The sequence below is a fragment of the Pongo abelii genome, chromosome 4 (assembly GCF_028885655.2).
Source record: "Pongo abelii isolate AG06213 chromosome 4, NHGRI_mPonAbe1-v2.0_pri, whole genome shotgun sequence".
NCBI lineage: Eukaryota > Metazoa > Chordata > Mammalia > Primates > Hominidae > Pongo > Pongo abelii.
In genome coordinates this window covers 180,848,933-180,875,034 of record NC_071989.2, presented here as the reverse complement: position 1 = coordinate 180,875,034, position 26,102 = coordinate 180,848,933, and the positions used below count along the sequence as shown (strand labels likewise).

Here is a 26,102-nt window from a genome sequence, read left to right as displayed (position 1 = left end):
TCCACTGCAGTTCCAATGCCAGGGGATGCAAACTCAAATATCTATACAGGTTAGGGATACAACTTAAATGAGTGAAGCATGCAGATACAAGACAAAAAGGAGTGATGGCAACTGTGAAAAACCATAGAATATATGCTTAAATAAAGGTAGTTGCTATTTAACCCATGCATATTGTTGCCATGTAGATCTAATTGTCAGATATTTTAATTTTTCAAGAAAAGCTGGAAATTCAGATTTTTAAAACCTGAATATCAAATTTTTAAAACAGTAAAAAAGACGGTATAAGACAAACATATGTATGTGGGGCGGGGGTCACATCCAGCTTGTGACTCCTACCCCATGCCTGCTTTTATACCCCTGTACAATCCCTTCCCACACTGACTGTGGGTTTGGCCATACTACTAGTTTTGGCCAACGGGGCATTACCAAGTGTGGTGCAACCAGAGGTTTGATAAGCATTTGTTCACTGGGGCTTGTCCTTTCTCAAGTCACTATGCAGACGTTTGAATGATAAAAAGCCACAGGGAGGAGAGGCCCTAGAAGATGAAAAGTCATTTTGAATGAGTTCCCAGCTGATTGCAGCTTATACCATGTGGGCCCCGGCTGAGCCCGGGTCAGCCCACACAATTGTAAAATCATAATAAACCATTGTTATTCTAAGCTACTAAGTCTTGGGCGGTTTGTTGTGTTGCAACAGGTAACTGAAATAGAGGTCATATCTAATCCCTTTGTTTTACTAATGAATGTCCTAAGGGCCATAGTGGAAGGGACCTGGTGAAATTCAGATAGCATGACAGTGACAAGAACTTTCCAATTCTGTGCTCTTCCTATTGCTTTTCTTTCAATTCCCTTGGTGAAAAGCACCAGGTAAGGACTATGAAACTTCAAAGTCTACCTGCAGGGAACTTATACTGTGTCCTGAATGCATGCAAATTACTGTAACTTGGTCCTTGGTCATGGAAAGATTTCTAGGTCATCCAGCCTCTTTGACTTTATAGGTGCAGAGAATGCAAAAACACTTTGAGAAAGTGAAAAGCAGCCTCTGATATCTGGAAGCTGGCCTGGTACAACCAGCCATGCCATGATGTTACTAGACCATAGCCTGGCCCTTATAGCTAGGCTTTGTGTTTTCCTGTAGAACAAAAACGATTCCAAAGAACATCAACATCGGACGACGTCATTCTGTGACCATGATAGATCCAGACAAATACAAGACCACTCTATAATCAGGTCTAAACGCAGATAAAAAGATAAACCTGACGATTGTCCAAACCACAATAAATGACTCAACATCCCCACTTGGCTAATATGAGAGAGCTGCTGCTGCATTTTTTTTTTTTTTCGTTTTTGAGACAAGGTCTGGCTCTATCACTCAGGGTACAGTGGAGTAGTGCGATCTCCATTCACTGAAACCTACACTTCCTGGGCTCAAGCGATCCTCCCACCTCTGCCTCCCAAGTAACTGAGATGACAGGCGCGCACCACCAGGCCCGGTTCATTTTTGTATTTTTTGTAGAGACGAGTTTCGCCATGTTGCCCAGGCTGGTCTGGAACTCCTGCGCTCAAGCAATTCGCCTGCCTTGGCTTACCAAAGTGCTGGGATTACAGGCGTCAGCCACCGCGCCCGGCGAGGCTGCAGTTTCTTTATCTGCACAGCTTTAGCCTCAATCTAGAATTCCCTTCCTCTAGATAAGATGAACTAAGATGCTCAATCATGGAACGACCCTCTCTTCCTGACAGTATCTAATCCAGTGAAGCTCTCACTTCCTTAAACCCTCTCCCAAATCACTAACAACTCTTACCGAGAGGCCCCATCGTTCCTCAATGTGTGTTCTCAGTCACTGCAACTAGTAATAAACCCAGCTTGTTCAACGATCCGTGTCTTCCTGGTGGGATTTAGTTAGAGGGCACGGACAGACCTAAGTTACACAGAGTTGGTGGCTGAGTTCACTAGAAGGAGTCTCCGCGTGTGTGTTCCTTCTTAGCCACTCTTTTGGTTAATGTCTGTCGTCCCGCTACCAGAATTAAGCTCCATGAGAACAGGAGCCTTGTCTGTCATGTTCAGAGCTGATTCTCAGTGCCTAGAACGGTACGCAGCAGAAGCTGGATGCTTAAAAAATAACCATTTTCTGAACGAATGAATGAGGGGCTCGATATACGCACGTTCCCTTTAATCTCGCAGCTCCTCGCAGATCGTGTGACATACAGACAGCACCACAGCACATTTCCCCAAACCCCTTCTTTCCCGAAGAAATCTCGAAACTCTCACTCCTGGGATGCCCATCCTCTCAGAGCCTCTTCCCCGGGCCGAGCTTCTCTCACTCGCTGGCCCCTTCCCACACCTGAGCCCCAGGCCTATACACCTTCCTAACGCCCCTAGAACCCACCTGTCTCCACCATCTGCCCCTACCATCAGACACTGCCGGACCGACCGCGCAGCTACCTAGGCGTCTAGCGGGCACTGCGGCATGGACCGCGCATGTGCGGAAATGGGTCGCATACGCAGGACCTCCGACAAGTGAGGAGTTGCCTCGGAGTTTCCGTCCCGGTCTGGGCAGCGTTGGGCTGCCAGGAAGTCAAGAGAAGCTAGCCGGAAGGAGAATCCGGGCGCACGGCTTTCTGGGACACGTAGTCGTGGCGCTCTCGAAGCCCTACCATGAGCAAGCTCTTAACTCTTCAGGTCTGCACGTCCTACGTCCACAGTCCAGTGCTACTCTCAGCTCGGAGTTCAGCTTCGGGCTGCCAAGAGCCAGCAACCTGGTGTCAGAGGCTCGGTCCCACAACGCTCTGCGGGCCGCGGCGCCTGCTGGGAGGTGTAGTCCCTGATCTGCGTACTGCGTTCGCCGAGGGGGAGGGCGGAGCTGCCGGCGGCCCGGGCGGGCTGGCAGCTAGAGTGGGTGCGATAGCCGCCTCCGCCTCTGCCGCCTCCGCCGTCGCCTCCTCCGCCCGGGCCGTTCGCTGCTGCGCGGGGAGAGCGAGGCGGGGCCGCCGGGGCCGCCATGGAGCCCGACTCGGTGATTGAGGACAAGACCATCGAGCTCATGGTGAGTGCGGCCCGCTGGACCGTCTGTGCTTCCGTCCGTCCGGCCCCGGGCGGGCCTGCCCACCTCAACGTCCGGTGCGAGGCCGGCTCTGGCCCTTCCCAGACGCCTCGACCCAGACCCGGGCCCCCAGCCTTCCCTGGCCTCGGACCTGGCGTGGGCTCCTCTGATCCCTCGACATCTCCGGCCGGTCCTGGCCCGGCCCCCTCCATGCCCCTCGCTTCTCCCCCCTCCCCCTGGTCCCGTCTCCGGTCCCAGCTCTCGGACGACCCTCGCTCGTTTATGCTGTAGACTTAGGTCGCACTCGCTCTAGCACCCCATTCTCCTTCTTTTAGAAAGGGATTTTTTTTTTTCTTTCCTCTGTTTCGGCCCAGGCCCGCACCGCGCTTGCAAGCCCCACTCAGGCCGAGTGAGATGGTGGGAAGGAGTACGGAGATGGGTCGGGGCCGCCTGGGCCTCCGCGTCCTAGGAGGGGTCTCAGCACCCACTCCCCAGCCTAGGTCTGTGTGGATGCCAGGATAGGCCCTACAGAGCTGGGGGGGCAGGGAGCTTTCGGGTTTGAGGTTGTGGCGGATAAGGAGGCCTCTTTCCCGGGCCCTTGTGGTGTCCGGCTTCTCGGACAAAGGGTTTCCTACCCGGCGGAGAGGGATGTTTGCACAGCAAGGCCCCAGGTACTCTGGATTCCATCCTCCAGGAAAGAGAAGACGCAACTTCACGTTTTCCAGAGCTGCTTTGGGAAATTGGGGATGAGTGGGGAGGGAGCCATCCTCATCACTGCCGCGAGTTCTTTCTTCTCAGAAAGAAAAAAAAAAAAAAAAAGAGGGGAATCCTTGGCCCCCGGGGGAAGCGACCACTCTTCTGTTAGAAACCACGGGCAGCCAGGCCAGACTCCCGGTCCGTGGACACCCTCCACCCTTCTCCGAAGCTTTAGGATTTGAAGCCAGAAGGGGTTTTTAGGAACAGGACGGTGAGAGAGTGGCTAGAAGTGAAGAATTTGCTAATTGGTGGAAGAAATAAAATATGGCACATATTACCTGCCGATGTGAACATGAGGGAAATCAAACTGGGCTCTGGAGAGCTGGGAAGAGGAAGTCTGCATCAGCAAATGGACATGTCCAGGATTTCTTCCTGTGGAAGCCTTGACAGTTTCTTTGTATCTCTCCTAACGCGGTAACAACTTCTTCCCCAGGGTTGAGAGGAGAGGTGGAAGAATCTACTTAACCCAGCAAAATGTTTTCCTAGCCAGATTTTCTTCAGTGTGAAAATGTTTATTGAGTCAGTGATTCCACTGGGTAGGGTTGGTGACATCAGAGCCACTTCCCCCATTTAACGCTATAAATAATAAATGGTGACACTGAAAGTCTGTTGGATAGCTGCATGGTTTCTGTGGATGATGGTGTCTGGAGAGTTGAGATGCTTGTTTTAAAAATGGAAGTACAGTAGCATAAATATGGAGGCAGCTTAATGTTTGCTGTCCTTTGCATAATTCACAGAACTGGACTTCTCTAGCATTCTTGAAAACTAGGAGGGAAAAAAAGAAACTGATAGTTTTTGATTTTTGCGTGCGTGTGTGTGTGTGTGTGCACGTGGGGTTGTTTTCAAAGGGATGTCACATACTGAGTGATTTTTCCTTTTCAGCATAATTTATCATACTTGTAGTCAAGTGTTTGGTATTCTGTAACTTTTGTAGTGGGTTATTTTGGTAAATATCTTAAATCGGCTAAGTATATTACATATTCTTAAGAATGTACACACAATGCATGTACTTACAACAGAAGTACTTCATATCGAAAAATTGTAACTTGGTGCCTCTTTGAAATTGGCTGTTCCCAGCTCCTTCCATTTCTATTCCTTTAAAAAAATAACGAAAATGTATTTATTTTCAAAAGAATTATAAGAAATACGTTGTAACCCAAGTCAGTGTATGGTTACAAAATAAAAAAATAAAAACCTTTGGCCTAAATTCACTGGCTTCCTATGCTTATAACTTAAAAAGTTTTGATTTTACATGATAGCACTTGGTTTTGATCAGAAAAGAGATTTCAGCCTGTTAAGGACATTATAAACTGGGATTTAAACTGGAATTCTTAGAAAATTTAACAAAGAGTTTAGTTATATTACGATTAATTTTAAAATGGCCTTTTATTTAAGGATTTTGATATTTCCTGAAAGGGATATCAGTTAAAACTCTTAGACAACCCTTATCATAAATTAAATATGTGTATTTATTTTAGTAAAATAGCACAGGTGCTTAACAACTGATTGAGTAATCCAGGATCAAATGTAGGAAATAATGCCTTAGAATCTAATTGCATGTGGCTTTCTGTTTTCACTGCATTTAAATTACAGTTTCCAGAACTGGGTTAAAAATATTTTTTACATTGGTTTCAAGATAATACGATTGATGGAGGAAAAGGGGTTAAACTGATGGTGTTTTGAAAGCCTAAAGCATGAAATATTTTTAGATTTTTATGAGTCAGCTTCAGTACTCAAATATTTGTGATTGTGCTGCTTGTACCAGTTTGGCACTTAATGCTTAACAAGATAACTTTCATTTGCTGTTCCAAAGTGTGCTATATTAAAAAGAGGAAACAGACTTCTTGGTTATCTCCATTTTCTAATCTTCATCCTTGTACTTTCCTTAATATTGATTCTTCTGTTTTTCCTTGCATTTTTGATAAGTATATTAGGAAATAAAGCTGGTGATAGCAGAATAGTTAAATTTCTAAAATATAACCCCCACTTTGACTCCTACCGCTGCCTGAGGCCTGGGTCCACAAAGGTTGCTTCTCCTACTGACCCACTCTATAGGATTCAGATTTTAATATTATTAAAGTCTATAAACTCTTAATTTAGACCCTGAATTTACAGTTACTAATGGTGAATAATTTAACCGCCAGATGACTTTTAGGGCCTTATATTGGCCCAGTGCTATACCTGTTAGTGGGCCTATTTTTCCAAACTTCTGAGTTTGGTAAAATTCGCCTTATGAATGAGGCAGAAAACGAGTAATTCATTTTGGAAATATGTAAAGTTTATCAGGCTATGTTCAATGGACTTCATTGGGAAGAATGAGAACTGTACAATGTGTATCACGTGGTATTTATTAACCTTTGAGTTAGGAATATGACTTGATTTTCAGGCACTCATCACTAGAAAGCACTCACAAGAGCTTCTGATTGGAAGAGAAAGATAATTAAATTACCCTGTAAGAAGCCAGCAGAAATTGATGCTATCACTTTAGGAAAGGCGATCCTGCCTCCTCCATGGGTGTGAATCCCCTTTTCCTTTTACACAATTAATGGGCGGTTTATAATTAATTGTTAAATGACTTCCCTTTTTGCTAAGTGACCTTAAGTGAGTCATTTCCCTTCTGTCTTATCTCTTAAGTGGCTGTATTACTTGTTGAATGAAGTAATATAGGTTAAAATACACTGATCCTTATTAAGAAGGTGTGGGCAGGTGCGGTGGCTCACGCCTGTAATCCCAGCACTTTAGGAGGTGGGAGGATTGCTTGAGCCCAGGAGTTAGAGACCAGCCTAGGCAACATAGCAAGACCCTGTCTCTACAAAAAATAAAAAAATTAGCCAGGCATAGTGGTTCACTCCTATAGTCCCTGCTACTCAGGAGCCTGAGGTGGGGAGGATTACTTGAGCCCAGGAGTTTGAGGTTGCAGTGAGCTGTGATTGTGCCACTGCACTCCAGCCTGGGTAACAGAGCAAGACACTCTCAAAAAAACAAAAAAGAAAGAAACGAATAAATGAAGTTGCTGGAAATGTTGTCTTTTTTTCTTTTTGGATCTTTTTTTTTTCTTCCTGTCATTGACTTTCTCGGGGTGAGTGGGGTTGTTTAGTGACTTCATCAAGAAATTGGATATTACTTTGTCACCATCTTTCTTCTCATGTAGCACACCACTAGGGGTGCTAATTTACTGAATGCAGACTCAGTGGACACAGGTTTCAATAGGGTCCAAATGAATAAACCACACACACACACACACACACACACACACACACACACACACACACACACACACACACACACACACACACACACATTTACATAAAATATATGGACCTCACTGACCTGCCTAAAGAGGCTGTGGCTCAAATATATCAATTTTTGCCCCTCATTTTGCAGTAGGTTAGATATCCTTTCAGATTTGACATGGATAAACATGTTCCTGCACACAAATCTTGGCATTCTGGGCTCTTAACTGCTATAGTCTGTCTCCTGCAAACAGAGAGCTAGCCCAGGAGAATCACTCGGCCATTACATAGATTCACAACAGCCTCTTACTAGTGTTGTTTGAGCCTATGAATTCTAGAAACAAAATTATCTGCCCTGTAAGATCTGTGGGATCCTGGGTTCCACCTTGTGATATTTGTTCTTCATAGAAAAGAAAGCATTTTAAGTCCTAGTGATTCCAATTCCAGTCTTCCTTTGTATTCCATTCTCCCATATGGCTTTTCTGCCTACTTTCCTCGCTTACTGTATATTCTAGCACATGGAGGACCATGGTCCTCCAAATTCTGCTCACACATTTCCTTTGTCAGCACTGATAGGAATGGACCTAAGCCCATTTATTGAAGGCTACTGATATTTATCAAAAGGATCTAATAGGTGGTTCTCTGGCCAAATTGGCTTAGGTTATATCCTCTTTCATTTATGCAAATGAAGTCCTATCCACCCATAAAACACAATAGGTGCCACCTCTTTTGATGTCAGTTTATATTATGGTAGCAGAGACCGTCTGGTTTTTGTGTCTGAATAGCACTGCCTATATGACACTCAAATGAAATGAATGAATTCTGGCACTTTGTATTTATCCTGTAGCACTTAACATATTTCAGGCTTGTAATATAGTTACCTGTTTGTGTCCTCTTTTGAATGATAAACTCCTCATGGGAAGGGCTGGGGCCTTAATCATCTTCCTGTGACACACAGTTCCTTCATACACACGGTGTCTTCTTTGTGGTAGGCTTTCAGGAAATGTTGGGTTGAATTTTCCTGGTGATCATTTTCAGACATTATTGCCTTTTGCCTGTGTCTTCACTATCCTCTTTTCTAAACATTTTCACCCACATTACTAATTCTCACAATAATTAGTTCCTAATTTTTATGGGACTTATCATATCATCCTGTTATATTATAAAAACTTGTGGTTCTGCCTAAACTCTTCTTCTAGAGGCTGTGTTTGATTGCCCTGTTACTCCTCAGCACATGGGTGCTCAATATGGATTTAAATTAATGTTAGGTTTTCTTTCTTTCATGCAGTGAAACCTTTTAAGATTTCCTTTTGAATATCTTAAGACAAAGATAGAGATGAATAGAGAAGAAAGATGGGGAGGGGGAAGAGGTGGGTGGTGTGTGGTTCATAGGACATCCATAGACCTATTAAGCATTATTTACAGACTTCCCACACATACAGATTGATTTACATAGAACTCAGAGACTGGTTGTTAGCAAAGAACTGAGGAAACTGAATACTTTTTGCATCAGTTGGTGCAGGTTTGCCAAATAGTTGATAAGCTCCAAGGGCTCCCTGACCTTAGAAAAGCATGGTTTAGCAGAAAGGGCACGGGCTTTGAAGTGAAACACCTGAGTTTGTATCCTAGCTCTGTCGCTTGCTAGCTGTGTGACGTAAAGAAAGGTAACCTTTCTGCGGTATGATTTTTATTATATGTAAAAATAAATAAGAAAACTTAGGTATTGGTCTGAGTTGTTGGGAGGATTATATGAGAGATGGGTGTGAAAGGACTTTGCAGAGGCTTGCTTTTCTTCAAATGCTGACCATAACTAACTTTCCCCACAAGTACAGGGACCCTAAAGCAAAGTCAAGACAGATGGTGTGGAAAAGGTTTTTATTTTTTTCTTCTGAGTTGCGCATGTATTTATTTGTGAGGCTTTACAGAAGACTAACATTTAGTTGCTTTTAGCCATACATTTAATGAGCCATCTTTGGGAAAAACAATGAAATCATACAGAGTCAATACTGTCTTGGAAAATCTGGGAGGTACTATTTCAATGACTACCAATTTGGCGTAATTAGATCTATGCTGTAACTACAGAGAGAACCCACCCAGTCCTATTTTTATACCTGGTATCCTGACAGAAGGAGACTGGTGATTAGTTTATATTGACATTGAGCATTGGGATTTATGTTTGATCGGTTTAGTTTAGACTGACCGAATTGTGATTTTTGAATTCTTATTCTTATCATCATCAAAGCTGATGGTTTTAACCTTAACAGAATAAGCAGTGAGAATTCATACAAGATTTCCTTCTGAGTTGTATTGTTCATTGAATTAGTTGACAATGGGGGAAGAAACTTGTTGGTTAAGAATGTGCTCGTTACCCTTGGTTAGTTTCTGCTGATCACAATTGCTTAAGAGGAAGTTTGTCTTTGTAGGCAAATGAGAGACAGACCAGGAAGACCTGACAATCCAGTAGGGTATCTCTTACCTGGTTCTTACTGTTTTAATGAAACTAAAAGATGGAAGAGTTCTGTGATGTCAGCGGGAAGCGTTTTTTAGGAAATTCCCTCTCAGGTTGAGTCAACAATGAAGATCTTCACAAAATGGAAAGCTGTGAAGTATAAACACTGGGACATTAACAGGAAAAATAAAAAAAAAAGCTTTGGCTCTTTGGCTTGTGATAGAGAGGTGTGTAAATATAAGCATATTGAATGTAGGAAACCATTGTATAGTAAAAAGCCTCTGATCCACAGAAGAAAAAGAAAGACTGAGGTTCTACTATTGTGAAAAAGGAACTTGAGTAATTTTTGATGTTTATTTTTTTGGGAGTTAACTGGAGAACATTGAACCAGTTTTGGTAACTAACAATAAAATATATTTTGGCCCTCTGAAATGACTACATGATAAATTCAAAGAGAAAGGGGGGCAGAGGGGCAGGAAGAACTCAGCCCCGATACTACTCACCTACTCACCTGGCATCTGTTAATCTTTGTATTACTAGCGTAAGGCCTGCCAGCAATTAGGCATTGAAGAAATATATATATATATATTTTTTTTTTTTTGAAGGGAAGGGAGAAAAATTAACTCACTAGTATAGGGGAAAAGCCTGAAGATTCAAGACGTCCAGAAATGAGTCTGTTAGTCAAATTGCTGTGGTTGTGTTTTGCTATAACTTGTTCTGCATTTTGGATAGTTGTACCTTGAAAAGCATAGTATACTGTTTTAGCAGTTAGCTACTAGCCATAGTTCACTAGCTACTTCTGTCAAAATTGGGTTTCCAGTTTATTCTTAGGCTTAAGAGTAATACCACTTAATAGGAAAAACTTGAGAACTCATTATTTGCTTAGGATTTTACTTTTGTGATCTCCTTAAAGTTGTGAGTCTTAAGGTATTTTCATCTGATTGTTATGGCGAGGTTAATCATAGACCGGTATTTCAGTCACTTTAATTGCTTTACCTACAATATGAACAATCAGAACATCTTTGAAGAGTCATTGCCTGTGGACTGTCAACAAATCTTAGAATTTAAACATTACTTGGGTTCAGCTGGATTTGAGATTCTTTGTCACAGTTACAATCTTTGCTGCTAAACACAAGGACTACTTGAGTACCATTATAGTATGTCTTGCCACAATCTTTTTTTTTTTTTTTTTTGCGACGGAGTCTTGCTCTGTTACCCAGGCTGGAGTACAGTGGCACGATCTCAGCTCACTGCAACCTCTGTCTCCCGGGTTCAAGTGCTTCTCCTTCCTCAGCCTCCCGAGTAGCTGGGATTGTAGGCATGTGCCACCAGGCCCAGCTAATTTTTGTACTTTTAGTAGAGATGGGGTTTCACCATGTTGGTCAGGCTGGCCTCACACTCCTGACCTCAAGTCATCTGCCTGCCTCGGCCTCCCAAAATGTTGGGACTACAGATGTGAGCCATTGAGCCCAGCTTATAATGTGTTTTGTTTTAGCATTAATATTGTGGGCTTTAGGCTGGGCATGGGGGCTCACACCTGTAATCCCAGCCCTTTGGGAGGCCAAGGTAGGCAGATCACTTGAGCTTAGGAGTTCGAGGCCAGCCTGGGCAACATGGTGAAACCTTGTCTCTACTTGACAAGAAAAAAAATATCATGGGCTGTAGAATTGCATGGCTCTTTGTTAATTAAATGCTTTTTTAAGTGGCAAGAGCTAGGGAATTAACCCTTTCAGGATGGCCCAACTGATTCATCTAGGCTGAAATATTTACTCTTCTGTATTTTCGTTGTTCTCCATTTTGATGTTAATTAATTTACGACCTTTGAGAGTAAAGCTTGATTTCTTCTCTCTCAGAAATCATGGGCTTTCTGACCCTTGAACTGTGGAGTCCATAGTGCTCCATGAAAAGGGCATGGGCTCTACTACCTAGTAGATGTGGGACTTTGGACAGGTTACTTCTTTCTGCTCATCTTTTTTGAGAATTAAATATGGGTAATTAATGTAAAGGGCTTGGCCAGTTAGTAGCTCTTCAATAAGGTAGGTATTACCATAATTACTGCAGGAGCATTTTGGCTATAATGTAGCAATTGAGGAAGTAGCAAATTTATGTTCGAGTAAGTTCAGTCTTTTTGTTTTTATCTTTGTTGTCCTGTTAAATGCCTTTTCTCTCTCCCTTTTAGTTTGTTTAGAATTTGCAGTGTAATTTGATATGGTAGAAAAAGAATGTTGATATAATATGGACAGGACTTAATATTTAATGGTGTCACCTAGTAAATTGTTTATTAGCATTCTTTATGATTTTTCCCAGTTTACGTGATCATTGGCCATTGTACGGGACTGGCCTTTACTGAGTCAGAAGTTCAGTCTTAAGTTATATGTTTTGAAGCACACTGTATTTTAGCTAACGGTAGAGGATTTGGGTAATATGTAGATATGATGTCTTATATGTAGCCAACCAAAACATTTTGTTAGGTACGTAAATAAATATCTTCATGGTAGATATTTGAGCCCTCTCGTATCATTCTTTTTGGCTGACAAACTATTTTTCTAATGGTGGAGGAGCTGTCTTAGAAAATGGATAAGGAAGTTCAGTGTAGCTGAATGGTCTAGGACAATTTATATGGATGATAGGGTAGGTTTTTTTTAGCTGCTCTCATTTGGAAGTTGCATGCTGTTTATCATGAGTAAATATTAATATTAGGGATGTTCCATTATTTGTTATGAGTTTTGTATCCTTTCAACACAGAGGTGAGGAATGCTGCTGCAGGCATTTTATGCCAAGTAGCTGACTCAGGGGTTATAGCTTTTCTCCTGTGCCTCAGATCCGCCATTCCATTGGCCCTCCCTTCCATTTCTTGGAGGCTGTCCTTTGCCGCTGGTGCCATGGCGGGTGTATGGATTGCTTTCTGTCTTTCAACAGTTACCGAAGTGCATGTTTGGGATTTTGTTGAAGAGAGCTGGATACAGTAAACGGAAAGAATCTTGGAAGATGCTTGACTGCTGTCTTTTCTCAGACTAGTCTGAAAGGGAAAACCCCCATTCATTCTGGATTGGTGGATCTGAAGTACAAAATATTTTCCAGGTAAGCAATTACCCTGTATTGTTTTGTTTTGTGGAACTCAACTCGCTGAAAGAAATTTTGAAAAATATTTTCCCTTATTTCTTTTCTCCATTAATAGGGAAAGGGAGAAATATTAGACATTTGTGCGTAGTGTCATGTTTGACCATGTTTGGGTGTGGATCAGTGAAGGTATATGTGTCTGAATTGCTGGTAAAAACTTTGTTTTACTGTAAGAAGTGCAGTTATTATTATCTTTGAGACCTTAGGTCGCCCAGGCTGGACTGCAGTGGCACGAACATGGCTTACTGCAGCCTTGACCTCTTGGCCTCACATGATCTTCCTGCCTTAGCCTCTCAGGTGGCTGGGACCACAGGCACGTGTCACTATGCTCAGCTAATTTCTTTTTTGTAGAGACAGGGTCTCACCATGTCACACGATCTTCCTGCCTTAGCCTTTCAGGTAGCTGGGACCACAGGCACGTGTCACTATGCTCAGCTAATTTCTTTTTTGTAGAGACAGGGTCTCACCATGTTGCCCAGACTGGTCTTGAACTCCTGGGCTTGAATGATTTGCCTGCCTTCGCCTCCCAAAGTGTTGGGATTACAGACATGAGCCACCATGCCTAACTCAGTTATTTTTATTGTAAGCCCAAATAGTTTTTATTCATAGTCTAATAGGAAATACAGTAAACAGGGACATATATTGTTTAGGGAATAGCTTGTAAAATATGGAAAACAAATGGTAACTTTGAGGCATTCTCACATGATTTATATAATAGTTAATACCTGGTCAAAATATTTTTTGCGGTTTCATATAAAGTGGTGATATTTTATTCTGAGGTCTCTTGGTGGGTCGTCTTGGGGAGGTTTACTAACTGTAGCAACTGCTTATTGAGAGCGAGTGCTACATGCCAGTTACCTTTGTATGCACTTTACGTATATTACTTAATTGGCGCATTGCTTCACCTGCATTTTACAGCTAGTGAAATGGAGCTCATAAGCATAAAGTGCCAGTTACTCAGGTCATACAGCTAGTAAATGGTAGAACCAAGCTTTAAGCTTGGGTTTAGGTGTCCTCAAAGCTCTGACTCTTTCTGTCTTACTACACTTGCTGGAGTTTGTACTTCAACCTTTAGATTTTCAAATTGCCTGTCTGCAAGAGCAAGATGTGATTTTCTACAACACGTTTACACTCAAAGAACACATGCTGGGTCATTGTTTGGCATGGTATTTTAATAATTTAATATGATTTTTTTTTTTTGAGGCGGAGTCTCGCTCTGTCGCCCAGGCTGGAGTGCAGTGGCGCGATCTCCACTCACTGGAAACTCCGCCCCCTGGTTCTTGCCATTCTCCTGCCTCAGCTTCCCGAGTAGCTGGAACCACAGGCTCCTGCCACCACGCCCGGCTAATTTTTTTGTATTTTTAGTAGAGATGGGGTTTCACCGAGTTAGCCAGGATGGTCTCGATATCCTGATCTTGTGATCCGCCTGCCTCAGCCTCCCAAAGTGCTGGGATTACAGGCGTGAGCCATCACGCCCGGCCCATTTAATATGATTAAATGCCACAGCGCCCAGCCCATTTAATATGATTAAATGCTTGCTTACTGAAAAATCAGATCTTCAGTCAGTTCATCAAGTGAATGTAAAGGTAATTTAGGGAGTATAGGAGAGACAATGCATTTAAATATCAAGATGTGCTTTATACAGGGAAGTATCACTTGGTCCAGTGAACTCAAACCTATATCTTCTCAGTTCTTCCTCAGTATTTATTATTTAAATAGCTCAGTAGTTCATTATGTAGACTTCTTTTGGCCTGTGGTTTGTCATCCTTACAAGTAAGGCATCATCAGGCAACATTCTTGAAAACATGACTTTTTTCGGTATTTAATATTCTTTCTGGAGAACATCCTACTCCCTTTCATCTTAAAAAAAATTTTCTTTTTATTGTAGATGAACGTTCTGACTTTGTGATCCTTGTTTTAATTTAATACTTTCACATTTGCTAATATTTCTCCTCTGGTGAGATTGTGGCTCACTGCAACCTTTGCCTCCCAGGTTCAAGTGATTCTGGTATCTCAGCTGCCCAAGTAGCTGGGATTACAGGTGTGTGCCACCATGCCCAGCTAATTTTTGTATTTTTAGTAGGGACGGGGTTTCGCCATGTTGGCCAGGCTGGTCTCAAACTCCTGGCCTCAAGTAATCTGCCTGACTCAGCCTCCTGAAGTGTTGGGATTACAGGTGTGAGCCATTTTTCACCTTGTCTTCTGAAGGACAGTCAGGACAGTCTGGTGGTGGTGGTGGTGGTAATGGATGGTACTAGTAGTAGAAGTAATAGTTAATACTGGGCACTTATTCTTTATTGAGCATGATTCTAGATATTTTATACATATAAACTTTTTTTATCCTTATACAGGTTGAGTATCCCTTGTCTAAAATGCTTGGGATCAGACGTGTTGAGAATTTTGAATTTTTTTCAGATTTTCGAATATTTGCTGTATACTGATTCAGCATTCCTAATCTAAAATCTGAAATCCGAAAAGTTTCAATGAGCATTTCCTTTGAGCATCACGTTGGCACTCAAAACGTTTTGGATTTTGGAGCACTTTGGATTTTGTATTTTTGGATTAGGGATATTCAACCTGTAGTAACCTAATGAGGTAGGTACCATTATTTCCACCCTACTGGTGAGGAAACTAAAGGGTAGAGTGGTTAAATAACATGCTTTAGGTCACACATCTTGTAAGGGACAAAGGTGAGATATGAACCCAGGCAGTCTGGCTTCAGAGAATGTGCTTCTTACCTCTCTTCTATATTACCTGTAGATTAGAGTATCATCCAGTGATAAAGGGGCAGAAATCCTAAAGACTGAAACTACATATTCTGATTTCGAGAAATCACTGCAAAAGGAAACAGTTTTATATATTTCTTATCTTCTGTAGAAAACAGTCTAGCTCTCAGGTTCTGCATTAGCCATCTAGGGCTGTCAGGCTGTTTCCTAAGGCAACTTGGAATAGGTTAGTTTGAGGTTACCTTTTAGTACAGTGCTGTCCCATAGAACTTTCTGCAATGATTGAAATGTTCAGTGTCTGCACTGTTCAATATGGTAGAGTTTTGAAGGATGGCTCAAAGTAACTGAATTTTTAATCTTAATTTTAATTAAATTGACATTTAAATAGCTACATGTGGAGATTTATAATTTACCATCATCCTAGATCTGGTCCTTGGTTTAACACTCACAGAAATTTGATCTGCTCAGCATGCCTAGACATCACCTTATCCCAGGGTTGGACCAACATTAACTAACTTTACAAGACTGATGTGAAAAACCTAAATTTTAATTTATTAATTTACAGTGATACAAGTGTGTTGGCATGATTAGTATATTCTTTTCCTTTTTTTTTTTGAGACAGAGTCTTCGCTCTGTCGCCAGGCTGGAGTGCAGTGGCGCGATCGTGGCTCACTGCAACCTCCGCCTCCCAGGTTCAATCGGTTCTCCTGCCTCAGCCTCCTGAGTAGTTGGGACTACAGGCGCGCATAACCACATACCACACCCAGCTGATTTTTGTATTTTTAGTAGAGAGGGGGTTTTACCATTGTTGGCCAGGATGGTCTCGATCTCTTGACCTTGTGATCCACCCACCTGGGCTTTCCATAGTGCTGGGATTACAGGCGTGAGCCACCACACCCAGAGTATATTATTTTTTGATAGGCAGATTTACTTACTAGGTCCTAATTAATATGCTAGTTTAATTTTTTCAAACAAGTCAGAGAGACCTGAAGACTCAAGCCAAATGACTGGAATATTCTCTTCATATAGGAAGACTCCATCAGGGAAGTAAGACGTCTGTTGGCCTGGGACTGAGACACCCTCATTCAGCTTACTTTTAGGGATGGTGGTTTTTCCTTGTGGTAAAGCCTCTTCCTTCACCTCTTCTGCTTGCTTTTGCTTCCCGGATCCTTTTATGATTAAGGCATTTGTTTTTAGACAGATTAGTACATTCAGCTTGAATGCACACTTGACTTACAGGTCTGGGAAGCCCTTTGTTTTCCTTAAGGTTCCTTTATCACTGCTGTAATCCATTTTGTGTTCATTTTCAACTCTGAGAAAACAGTTGAATTTTCCTTGCTTCCGTGTGGCCTCTTTATATTAAAGTGAGTTCGGTTTGGGTTATGGTGAATTTGAGTTGCCTATGGATGGATTGTCTAAGAAGAGAAGTATCTAGTAGGAATATTGGCCTGGAGTTCATTAGAGAGGGCAGGGTTAGAGAGAAATATTGGGGAGTTTTTAGGTGCAGTGGTAGCTGACTAGACTTTAGTACAGCTATATGATTACTCAGAGTATAGACTGAAGAATGTATGTATTGGTGTATGGGAATGCCAACATAAAGGAATGGGCTACAGCTAAGGTCAGAACCTGAGATCATATGTCGTGTTGACCAAGAGGTGTTGTTACTACCCTCTCCTCTTTTCCTTTCCTTTCCTTTCCTTCTTTTTCTTTTTCTCTTTCTCTTTCTTTCTCTCTCTTTTCTTTCTTCCTTTCTTTCCTTTCTTTCGTTCTTCCTCTCTCTCTCTCTCTCTCCCCCTTTCTCTCTTTTTCTTTCACAGAGTCTCACTCTGTCACCCAGGCTGGAGTGTCATGGCATGGCCTTGGCTCACTGCAGCCTCTGCCTCCTGGGTTCAAGCGATTCTCCCACCTCAGCCTCCTAGTAGCTGGGACTACAGGCACATGCCAACACACCCGGCTAATTTTTGTATTTTTAGTAGAAACGGGGTTTCACTGTGTTGGCCAGGCTGGTCTCAAACTGCTGACCTCGTGGTCTGCCTGCCTTGGCCTCCAAAAGTGCTGGGATTACAGGCATGAGCCACCGCATCCGGCCTCTTTTTTTTTTCTTTTTAAGATGGAGTCTCGCTCTGTTGCCCAGGCTGGAGGGCAGTGGTGCGATCTCAGCTCACTGCAACCTCCACCTCCTGGGTTCAAGTGATTCTCCCACCTCAGCCTCCCGAGTAGCTGGGACTACAGGCGTGCGCCACCACGCCCAGCTAATTTTTGTATTTTTAGTAGAGATAGGGTTTTGCCATGTTGGCCAGACTGGTCTGGAACTCCTGACGTCAAGTGATCCTCCCACCTCAGCCTCCCAAAGTGCTGGGATTACAGACGTGAGCCAACCTTCCGGCCACACCCTCTCCTTTTCATCTTGACCTGAGAATTTTGTTACAGCCTGCTAGTACTTACTCCTAGTCAGCAAACATTTGGGTTGTGACTTTCTCTTCTACTATAATAGTTTGCTTAATTTTTGAAATGTGTTTTTGAGAACATATCTTATGTACATTTATGCAAACTCAAATTTTATGCATCTGGTGACAAAAATAAGAGAAACAGAACCTGAACAGTGAAGATTGTGGATCAAACGTTAAAATGGGAAATGGGAATCTGTTCTTCTTTCAGTCTGTCTCAATTCCTGAGTGCGTTTTATCTTGCTGTGATATGTGTGATTATGGTATTTTAAAGACACACACTTTTAACATCACAACATGAGGCCTAAATACAAGCCAGCTATTTTATCTGCTAGTCAGTTGAAGAAACTGTGAACTGTTCCAATGCTGGAGTAAAAATTAGTGGTGTTAGAATTATTGAGATTCTGTGTTGGTCTCAAGTATGGCATATCCTTTAGGGATTTTTGAGGCATATTTTTGTCATATGCTATTTTCACCTTACGTATTCACTTCAGACCGTAATTCCTAGGTGTCCTGCAACTCCGCTGTAACTAAGTTTTGATAGTGAAAGCGTGGAGACATGAAGAGTTCATTATAGCTACAGTCAATCAATACTTGACAAATTTTTTGAATGAATTACTATATCTGTGATACAAAATTAAGGTACAAAAAGGGCTGGGTGCCATGGCTCGCTCCTTTAATCCCAGCACTTTGGGAGGCCGAGGCAGGTGGATCACCTGAGGTTAGGAGTTCAAGACCAGCCTGACCAACATGACGAAACCCCGTCTCTACTAAAAATACAAAAATTAGCCAGGCGTGGTGGCATGCGCCTGTAATCCCAGCTACTTGGGAGGCTGAGGTAGGAGAATCGCTTGAACCCGGGAGATGGGGGTTGCAGTGAGTCAAGATCGCGTCATTGCACTCCAGCCCAGGCAATAGAGCAAGACTCGGTCTTAAAAAAAAAAAAAAATGCAAAAGGGAGTAACCAGCAAAAAAAAAATTTTCTCATTCCCTCTAGCCACCCAACTACATTCTTGTATAACCTTTCTATACATAGGTGTATCCTGTACACATTATTTTTGCACCTTTTTTTAAGTAAAATATGACTCAGTTATCTTTCATATCAGTTCCCAAAGAGCTGTCATATTTTTTGAGAAGATAATGTAATTTAAAAGATACATGCTGATTTATTGTACAAATATGCCATAATTTGGGTAACCAGTTTGGACTGATGCATGTGTAGATGATTTCTAGTCTTTTGCTATTACAGTTAATGCTATAAAGAAGAACTGTGCATATGGAAGGTATCTTCAGGACAGGATCTTGGGCATACTGACTAGGTGCTTTTATAAATCTGATAGACATTGCCACATTGCCCTCCAGTCACATTGCAACAATTTATACTCTCACAGACCTTGAGTAACAGTGCTGTTATTTCCTGACAGTCTCATGGTATTACGTGAATTTTAAACTGTTTGCTTTTTAAATTGCTCTTCTCTTTTTCCTCCATTAACTTTTTATTATGAAAAATATCATATACATCTAAGAGTTGAGGTAAAAAAGTACAACATTTATATACTCTCTCGACCTAGATTCAACAATTGTTAACATTTTGTCATATTTGAGTCATTTCTCTGCTACCCCTCTCCCTTCTCTTCCTCTTTCCCCTTCTTCCCTCCTTCCCATTTCTCTCCTTTTCTCCTTCTCTCTCTTACTCTGTCTTTTCCTTCCTCCCTACCTCCCTTTTTTGTTGTTAAAAATTTGAAAGTACGTTGCAAACATCATAATACTTAACCCCTAAGTTTTCAGCATGTATCTCCTAAGAATAAGGATAGTTTCTCTCTTTCTCTCAAACCATTACATGCATACACACAACCATATCTCCATGTATACAACCACATTATATATAATCACATATATTTTATACATGTGTAACCACAATACTGTTTTCACATCTAAGAAAATTAAAGTAATTCCATAATATAATATCAAACATCAATTAAATCTAAATTTTCCTAATTGTCTCAAGAATGTCTTTTATACCACTCTCACTTCTTTAAAACAAACAAACCGACAAAACAGGATCCAAACAAAGTACATCCTTTGTATTTGGTTATGTTTCTTGTACTCTTTTTAAAGAACAGTTCCTTTACCCTTTTCCCTCCTTTGCCTGCATTAACTTGTTTGAAGAGACCAGCTCTGGTTGTCTTGTAGGATGTATAACCTTGTGCATTCATTATTTCCTCGTGGTGTCATTTAACTTGTTTCTCTAGCTCCTCTACTTCCTGTAAACTGGAAGTTAATTGAGATGCATCCAGGTTAAACATTTTGACGAGAATGCTTCATCATAGGTGAAGTGCAGTTCACATTGAGTCATATCAGGAGGCACTTAATGATGGGTTATCCCGTTATGAGCAATGCTAACTTTAATTCCTTAGCTGAGGTGGCAGCAGCCAGATCTCTCCATAATGAAGGTAAAATTTTCTCTTCTGCTATTAGAGAGGAATCTATGGGACACTATTTTGGCACCTTGTAAATACCCTGTTTCATTACAGCCTTTCACCCATTGGTTTCATTATCCTGATCGTGAAATCGGTTATTACAATAGGGGTTGCAAAATTGTAGATTTTTTATTTTATTATGTTAGACAGAGTCTCACTCTGTTGTCCAGGCTGGAGTGCAGTGGTGCAATTTCAGTTCACTGCAACCTCCGCCTCCCGGGTTCAAGTGATTCTCCTGCCTCAGCCTCCTGAGTAGCTGGAACTACAGGTGCACACCACCACACCCGGCTAATTTTCATATTTTTAGTAGAGACGGGGTTTTGCCATGTTGGCCAGGCTGGTCTTGAACTCCTGACCTCAGGAGATTCGCCCACCTTGGCCTCCCAAAGTGCTGGGATTACAGCACTTTGTAGTATGAATGTATGTGTGTATGTATATATTTATTTATTTATTGAGGTGGAGTCTCGTTCTGTTGCCTGGGCTGGAGTGCAGTGGCGTGATCTCAGCTCACTGCAGCCTCTGCCTCCTGGGTTCAAGCAATTCTCTTGCCTCAGCCTCCTGAGTAACTGGGATTACAGGCACCTGCCACCATGCCTGGCTAATTTTTGTATTTTTATTAGAGACAGGATTTTGCTGTGTTGGCCAGACTGGTCTCAAACTCCTGACTTCAAGTGATCTGCCTGCCTCGGCCTCCCAAAGTGCTAGGATTATAGGTGTGAGCCACCGTGCCAGAATTGTAGTTTTTAAATTGCCATTCCCACAGGCTGCCCCCATTTTTCTTCCTTCCTTTTCTATATCACCATACTCTCCTGGACTTTTATTTATTCAGTGTTAACAATCAATTACAGTCTTTGCTAATGCTCAGATTGTCTCAGGTTTGGCTACTGATAACTTTTTCTAGGTAGCTCCTCCTCTTTCATTTTGACATGACCCCATCAGTGTTTTTGTTTGTTTGTTTGTTTGTTTTCCCTTGGCTTTTTTGGCACAACAAGATGTCCTAGACTCACCTTATATTTCCATAAGGTGATCAGGAATCAGCCATTTCTCCAAGGCTCTGGTTGTTTTTAGTGAGGAATGGTATTTAGAAACTAAAATCATTGCTGTGGGTTGTCATTGCTTCTAGACCCTTTCAGTGGACAGAACTAAGAAATATGTTGAAAAAGAACCATGAGTTCATGTTATTTCTGATTCAGATGTAATATTAGACTTTTTTCTGACTCTGTTAGCCTTTTAATTTTCCAAATCTAAGGGACCTTATCGGTATCATGGCCCCATCAAATTGAGATACATATTGTTACTTAAATAGGCAGATAAATAGTTTCATCCATTCATTATTGAGCATGTACTCTGTTCTAGGTATTGTTTGGGGAATACAGAACAGAATCAAATGCATACCTTGCTTCCAGAAGCTTGTAGTCTTTTACATAAAAAAGTATACCATAGTATGAAAACTTGTAAGGATCACGGGAGGTAGACAAACAGTGTTGTAGGAGTTAGAAAAGGAAGGAAATTTCATAAGGGATATTTTAAAAACTTACCCTTGGCCGGGCGCGGTGGCTCACGCCCGTAATCCCAACACTGTGGGAGGCTAAGGTGGGCGGATCACCTGAGGTCAGGAGTTTGAGACCAGACTGGCCAACATGGTGAAACCCCATCTCACTAAAAATACAAAAAAATTAGCTGGGCGTGGTAGTGGGTGCCTGTAATCCCAGCTGCTCAGGAGGCTGAGGCAAGAGAATCGCTTGAACCCGGGAGGTGGAGGTTGCAGTGAGCTGAGATTGTGCCACTGCACTCCAGCCTGGGCAGTAGAGTGGGACTCCGCCTCAAAAAAAAAAACCAAAAACCAAAAAAACCAAAAAAACTTACCCTTTGAGGCTCGAGCAGAAGTTAGACATAAACATGGATGTATTGGGATAGTGGAGCTTCATAGCAAAGGGAACCAAGTGAACAACGGTTTGCAGACAGTGGTGTTTGTTGTCTATCTGGGAGACAAGTAAGTAATTCTGTGTATTGCCGGAGTATTGCTTGTGTGGAAGGGAGTATGGGTGATGAATTTGAAAAGGCAGGTTATAACCAAATCTTTAACTTTATCCCATTAGGTCATTGGTCTCCAACCTTTTTGGCACCAGGGACCAGTTTCCTAGAAGACAGTTTTTCCACAGACCAGGCACGGGGAGTGGGGGTGGAACTGTTCTACCTTAGACATCAGGCATTAGTTGGATTCTCATAAAGAGCATGCAACCTAGATCCCTCACATGCGCAGTTCACAGTAGGGTTCCTGCTTCTGTGAGAATCTAATGCCTGGGCTGATCATCTGACAGGAGGCAGAGCTCAGGTGGTAATGCGAGTGTTAGGGGACAACTGTAAATACAGATAAAGCTTTGCCTCCTGCTCATCTCCTGCTGTGAGGCCCAGTTCTTAATAGGTCACCGACTGATACCGGTCCATAGCCTGGGGTTGGGGATCCCTGCTTTATGTCATAAGATGCAAGCTAATAACCTGTGGGTAGGTAGAGCTTCACAAACATATTTTATGTAGTCCACACGGATTTTTTTTTCTTTTTTTTTTGAGATGGAGTCTCACTCTGTTGCCCAGGCTGGAGTGCAGTGGCGCGACCTCGGCTCACTGCAACCCTTGCTTCCTAGGTTCAAGCGATTCTCCTATCTCAGCCTCCTAAGTAGCTGGGACTACAGGCGCACACCACCATGCCTGGCTAATTTTTGTATTTTTAGTAGAGATGGGGCTTTGCCATGTTGGCCAGGCTGGTCTTGAACTCCTGACCTCAGATGATCCATCCTCCTTGGCCTCCCAAAGTGTTGAGATTACAGGGGTGAGCCACCACACCTGGCCTGGTCCACACAGATTTTATTTATTTATTTATTATTTGTTTTTGAGACAGAGTCTCACTCTGTCACCCAGGCTGGAGTACAATGGTGTGATCTCACTGCAACCTCCACCTTCCAGGTTCAAGTGATTCTTAGGCCTCAGCCTTCTGAGTAGCTGCAACTACAGCTGCATACCACCATGCCCGGCTAATTTTTGTATTTTTAGTAGAGACGGGGTTTCACCATGTTGGCCAGGCTGGTCTCAAACTCCTGGCCTCAAGTGATCCACCTGCCTTGGCCTCCCAAAGTGCTGGGATTATAGGTGTGAGCCACCGCTCCTGGCCAGATTTTAAAAATTGGGACATTTCGTATGAAAACACTAATTTGTGGTTTTGTTTGAAAATTGGAGCTCAGTAGTAGCTGTCCTTTTGAGTCAGAGCTTGTACTTTCCTGTACATAACTCCTATGAGACCAATTTCACTTTATCTAATTGGTCATATACATTTTTAATTTTTATTTTTTTGGGTCAGAATCTTGCTCTGTCACCCAGGCTGGAGTAGAGTGGTGTGATCATGGCTCATTGCAGCCTTGACCTCCTGGATGTAAGCTGTTCTCCTGCCTTAGCCTCCCAAGTAGATGGGACTGCTGGTGCACGCCACCATGTCTGGCTGTTTTAAAATCATATTTTATTTTTTGGTACAGGGTCTTCTTCTTGCTCTGTTCCCCAGACTGGAGTGGTGCAGAGGTGCAGTCATAGCTTACTGCAGCCTCTAATTCCTGGGCTCAAGCCATCCTCCCACCTCAGCCTCCAAGTAGCTGGGACTACAGGGGCATGCCACCATGCCCAGCTAATTTTTTAATTTTTTTTTTTTTTTTGTAGAGACTAAGTCTTGCTGTGTTGCACAGGCTGGTCTTGAACCGGCTTCAAATGATCCTCATCTCTCAACCTCCTGAAGTGTTAGGATTATAGGCGTGAGCCACTGCATCTGGTCTATTTTTATAATTTTTTTTAGATACTGGGTCTCACTGTTGCCCAGGCTGGTCTCAAACTCCTGGCCTCAAGCAATCTTCCTGCCCAGGCCTCCTGAGCTGTTGGGGTTACAGGTGTGAGCCACATGTAAGTTTTTGAGCGTGTGATCCCTGCCTAGATTGGAAGGAGGTATGAGGGTGGTGGATGTGGTTGAGAAGGGAGTTGACTATGAACATTTGAGCAACATCTGTGGTTTACAAAGATCACTCCAGTTGTCAGATTAGAGGATGCTTTAGAGCAGGGCAAATTGGAGCAGGGGGACTAATTCGTTCACTGTTGGAATGTCCCAGGGAAGGAATGATGAGATAGTAACAGATGGTATGAAGAGGAGGAAATGAGACATTTTAGATGTAGAGTGGATGACTGTGTTGATAGCTGTGCGTATATGTGTGTTTGTATTGATATGAATGTAAATCAGACTATTAAGAGAGTCCTGTTTCTGAAAAGCTTTGCCTTCATAAATCAGTGTCTGAAAGTTAACTGCTTGTTTTTATAACCTGTTGGTTAATTTTGGAAGGCAGTATTAATAGTTTTAGGCATGTCGTCACCGTAAAGCTTAGTTTTATAATATGCAAATAACATGCTTCGGCAAAAAATGTAACTTCGACCTGCCTTTATTTTTGAAAATTGTGCATAAAGTAAATATTTATAGTGCGATTCTTTTTTTTCTATAATTTTCCTTATAATTATGGAGCTAAATTTTTAAACAAGATTGGAAAGCTATATACTTATTTTTAAGGAGCTTGCTGCATGTATTTAATTTTCCTACAATCTCTACTAGAAGTTAAAAGGATAGTGAATTCATAAGGTCCTTTCCCCCACACTTAAAATTATACCATATTATGATCATCTAGACTGTTTATAACTATTTTGTCGGAAATTCTCCCTGATTGGAGCATGACTTTATCTAGTTCCATTACCGGTGCCATTATTCTGGATATTTAGTATTACCTCCAGCCCACACATGCTGAGGGAGATAGACATGAAGTACATGTAAGTGGGTAGACTAGAAGTGAGATTAACTGACAAGCCATGCCTGGCTACTGTGTAATAAGCTTCCGGCTTTGGAGGATGAACAGAGATTGGTTAAGAGAGCATTTGTATAGGTATGTTTTATTGTGTATAACTTACACTAAAGAACACGTCTTAAGTGTACAGCTCAATGAATTTTTACATATGTGCACAGCACATCGTGTAACTACTACCTAGATCAAATTATAGACCTTTTCCAGAGCATTTCAAGGCTTCCTCTTGCCTGTAGCTCACCCAGTCAATGAACTCTCTTCTTAAAGCTCTTTTCTGACCTCTTTCACTGTAGGCTAGTTATATCTGTTTTTGAATTTTATGTAAATAGGATTATAGAGTATATACTCTTGTGGTTTTGTTCCCCCACTCATTATTATTATGTCTGTAAAATTCATCCATTTTGTTATGTGTAGCTGTAGTTTTTTTTTCTATGCATTATTCCATTGTAAATATTCAGTTTGTTTGTTTTACTTGGTTGATGAAATGCTTGGGTTGCTGAGTAGTTGGCTGTTATTGATGAATACGTGAGTTGCTTCTAATTTTTGTCTGCTACTGTGGATAGCAATTCTAAGGTAGACATAAGCACTTGTTTCTCTTGGGTATGAGAACCCAACAGAATTACTGGGTCATGGGGGTAGGGGCATATATTTAGCTTTAATAGATACTGCTTATTTTGGGAAAAACTCTCAAACCATGTTTTTCCTGTGCTCTCAAACCAGTACAACAGCAGTCATCAACACAGAAGAAGGCTTCTGTGACCAAATGTGTGGGAGTGAGTTTCTCTCCACCACTAGTGAGCAATCAGTTCTGCAGCGGGCACCAGCTGTGTGTTCCCCAATTCAATTCCAACACTATCTACCTAGAGATAGTGTCAGATCCCACAGATTGAGGGCTTGGTCCCTGAGATTGCCCCCCTACCCCACATACCAGTGGCAAGCCTGGGCTTCTAGTCCTTCTGACCAACTTGCT

At 42.2% G+C, this 26,102-nt stretch overlaps 1 protein-coding gene across 5 annotated transcripts in view; it reads left to right on the top strand.

Moving 5' to 3' along the window:
* Positions 1–2,596: 2,596 nt before the first annotated feature.
* Positions 2,597–26,102, top strand: part of FBXW11 (F-box and WD repeat domain containing 11) — a 145,245-nt gene continuing 121,739 nt past the window's right edge. Inside the window, exon 1 of one of the 5 annotated variants that reach the window (XM_024247384.3) lies at positions 2,597–3,044. In XM_024247384.3, coding sequence (XP_024103152.1) covers positions 3,000–3,044 — 45 coding nt within the window. In that variant the 5' untranslated portion in view covers positions 2,597–2,999. Of the gene's footprint in view, positions 3,045–12,398; positions 12,561–26,102 lie in introns of those variants that run through there. The other 4 variants (XM_024247382.3, XM_054556233.2, XM_024247381.3 and 1 more) reach the window with 4 other exon arrangements.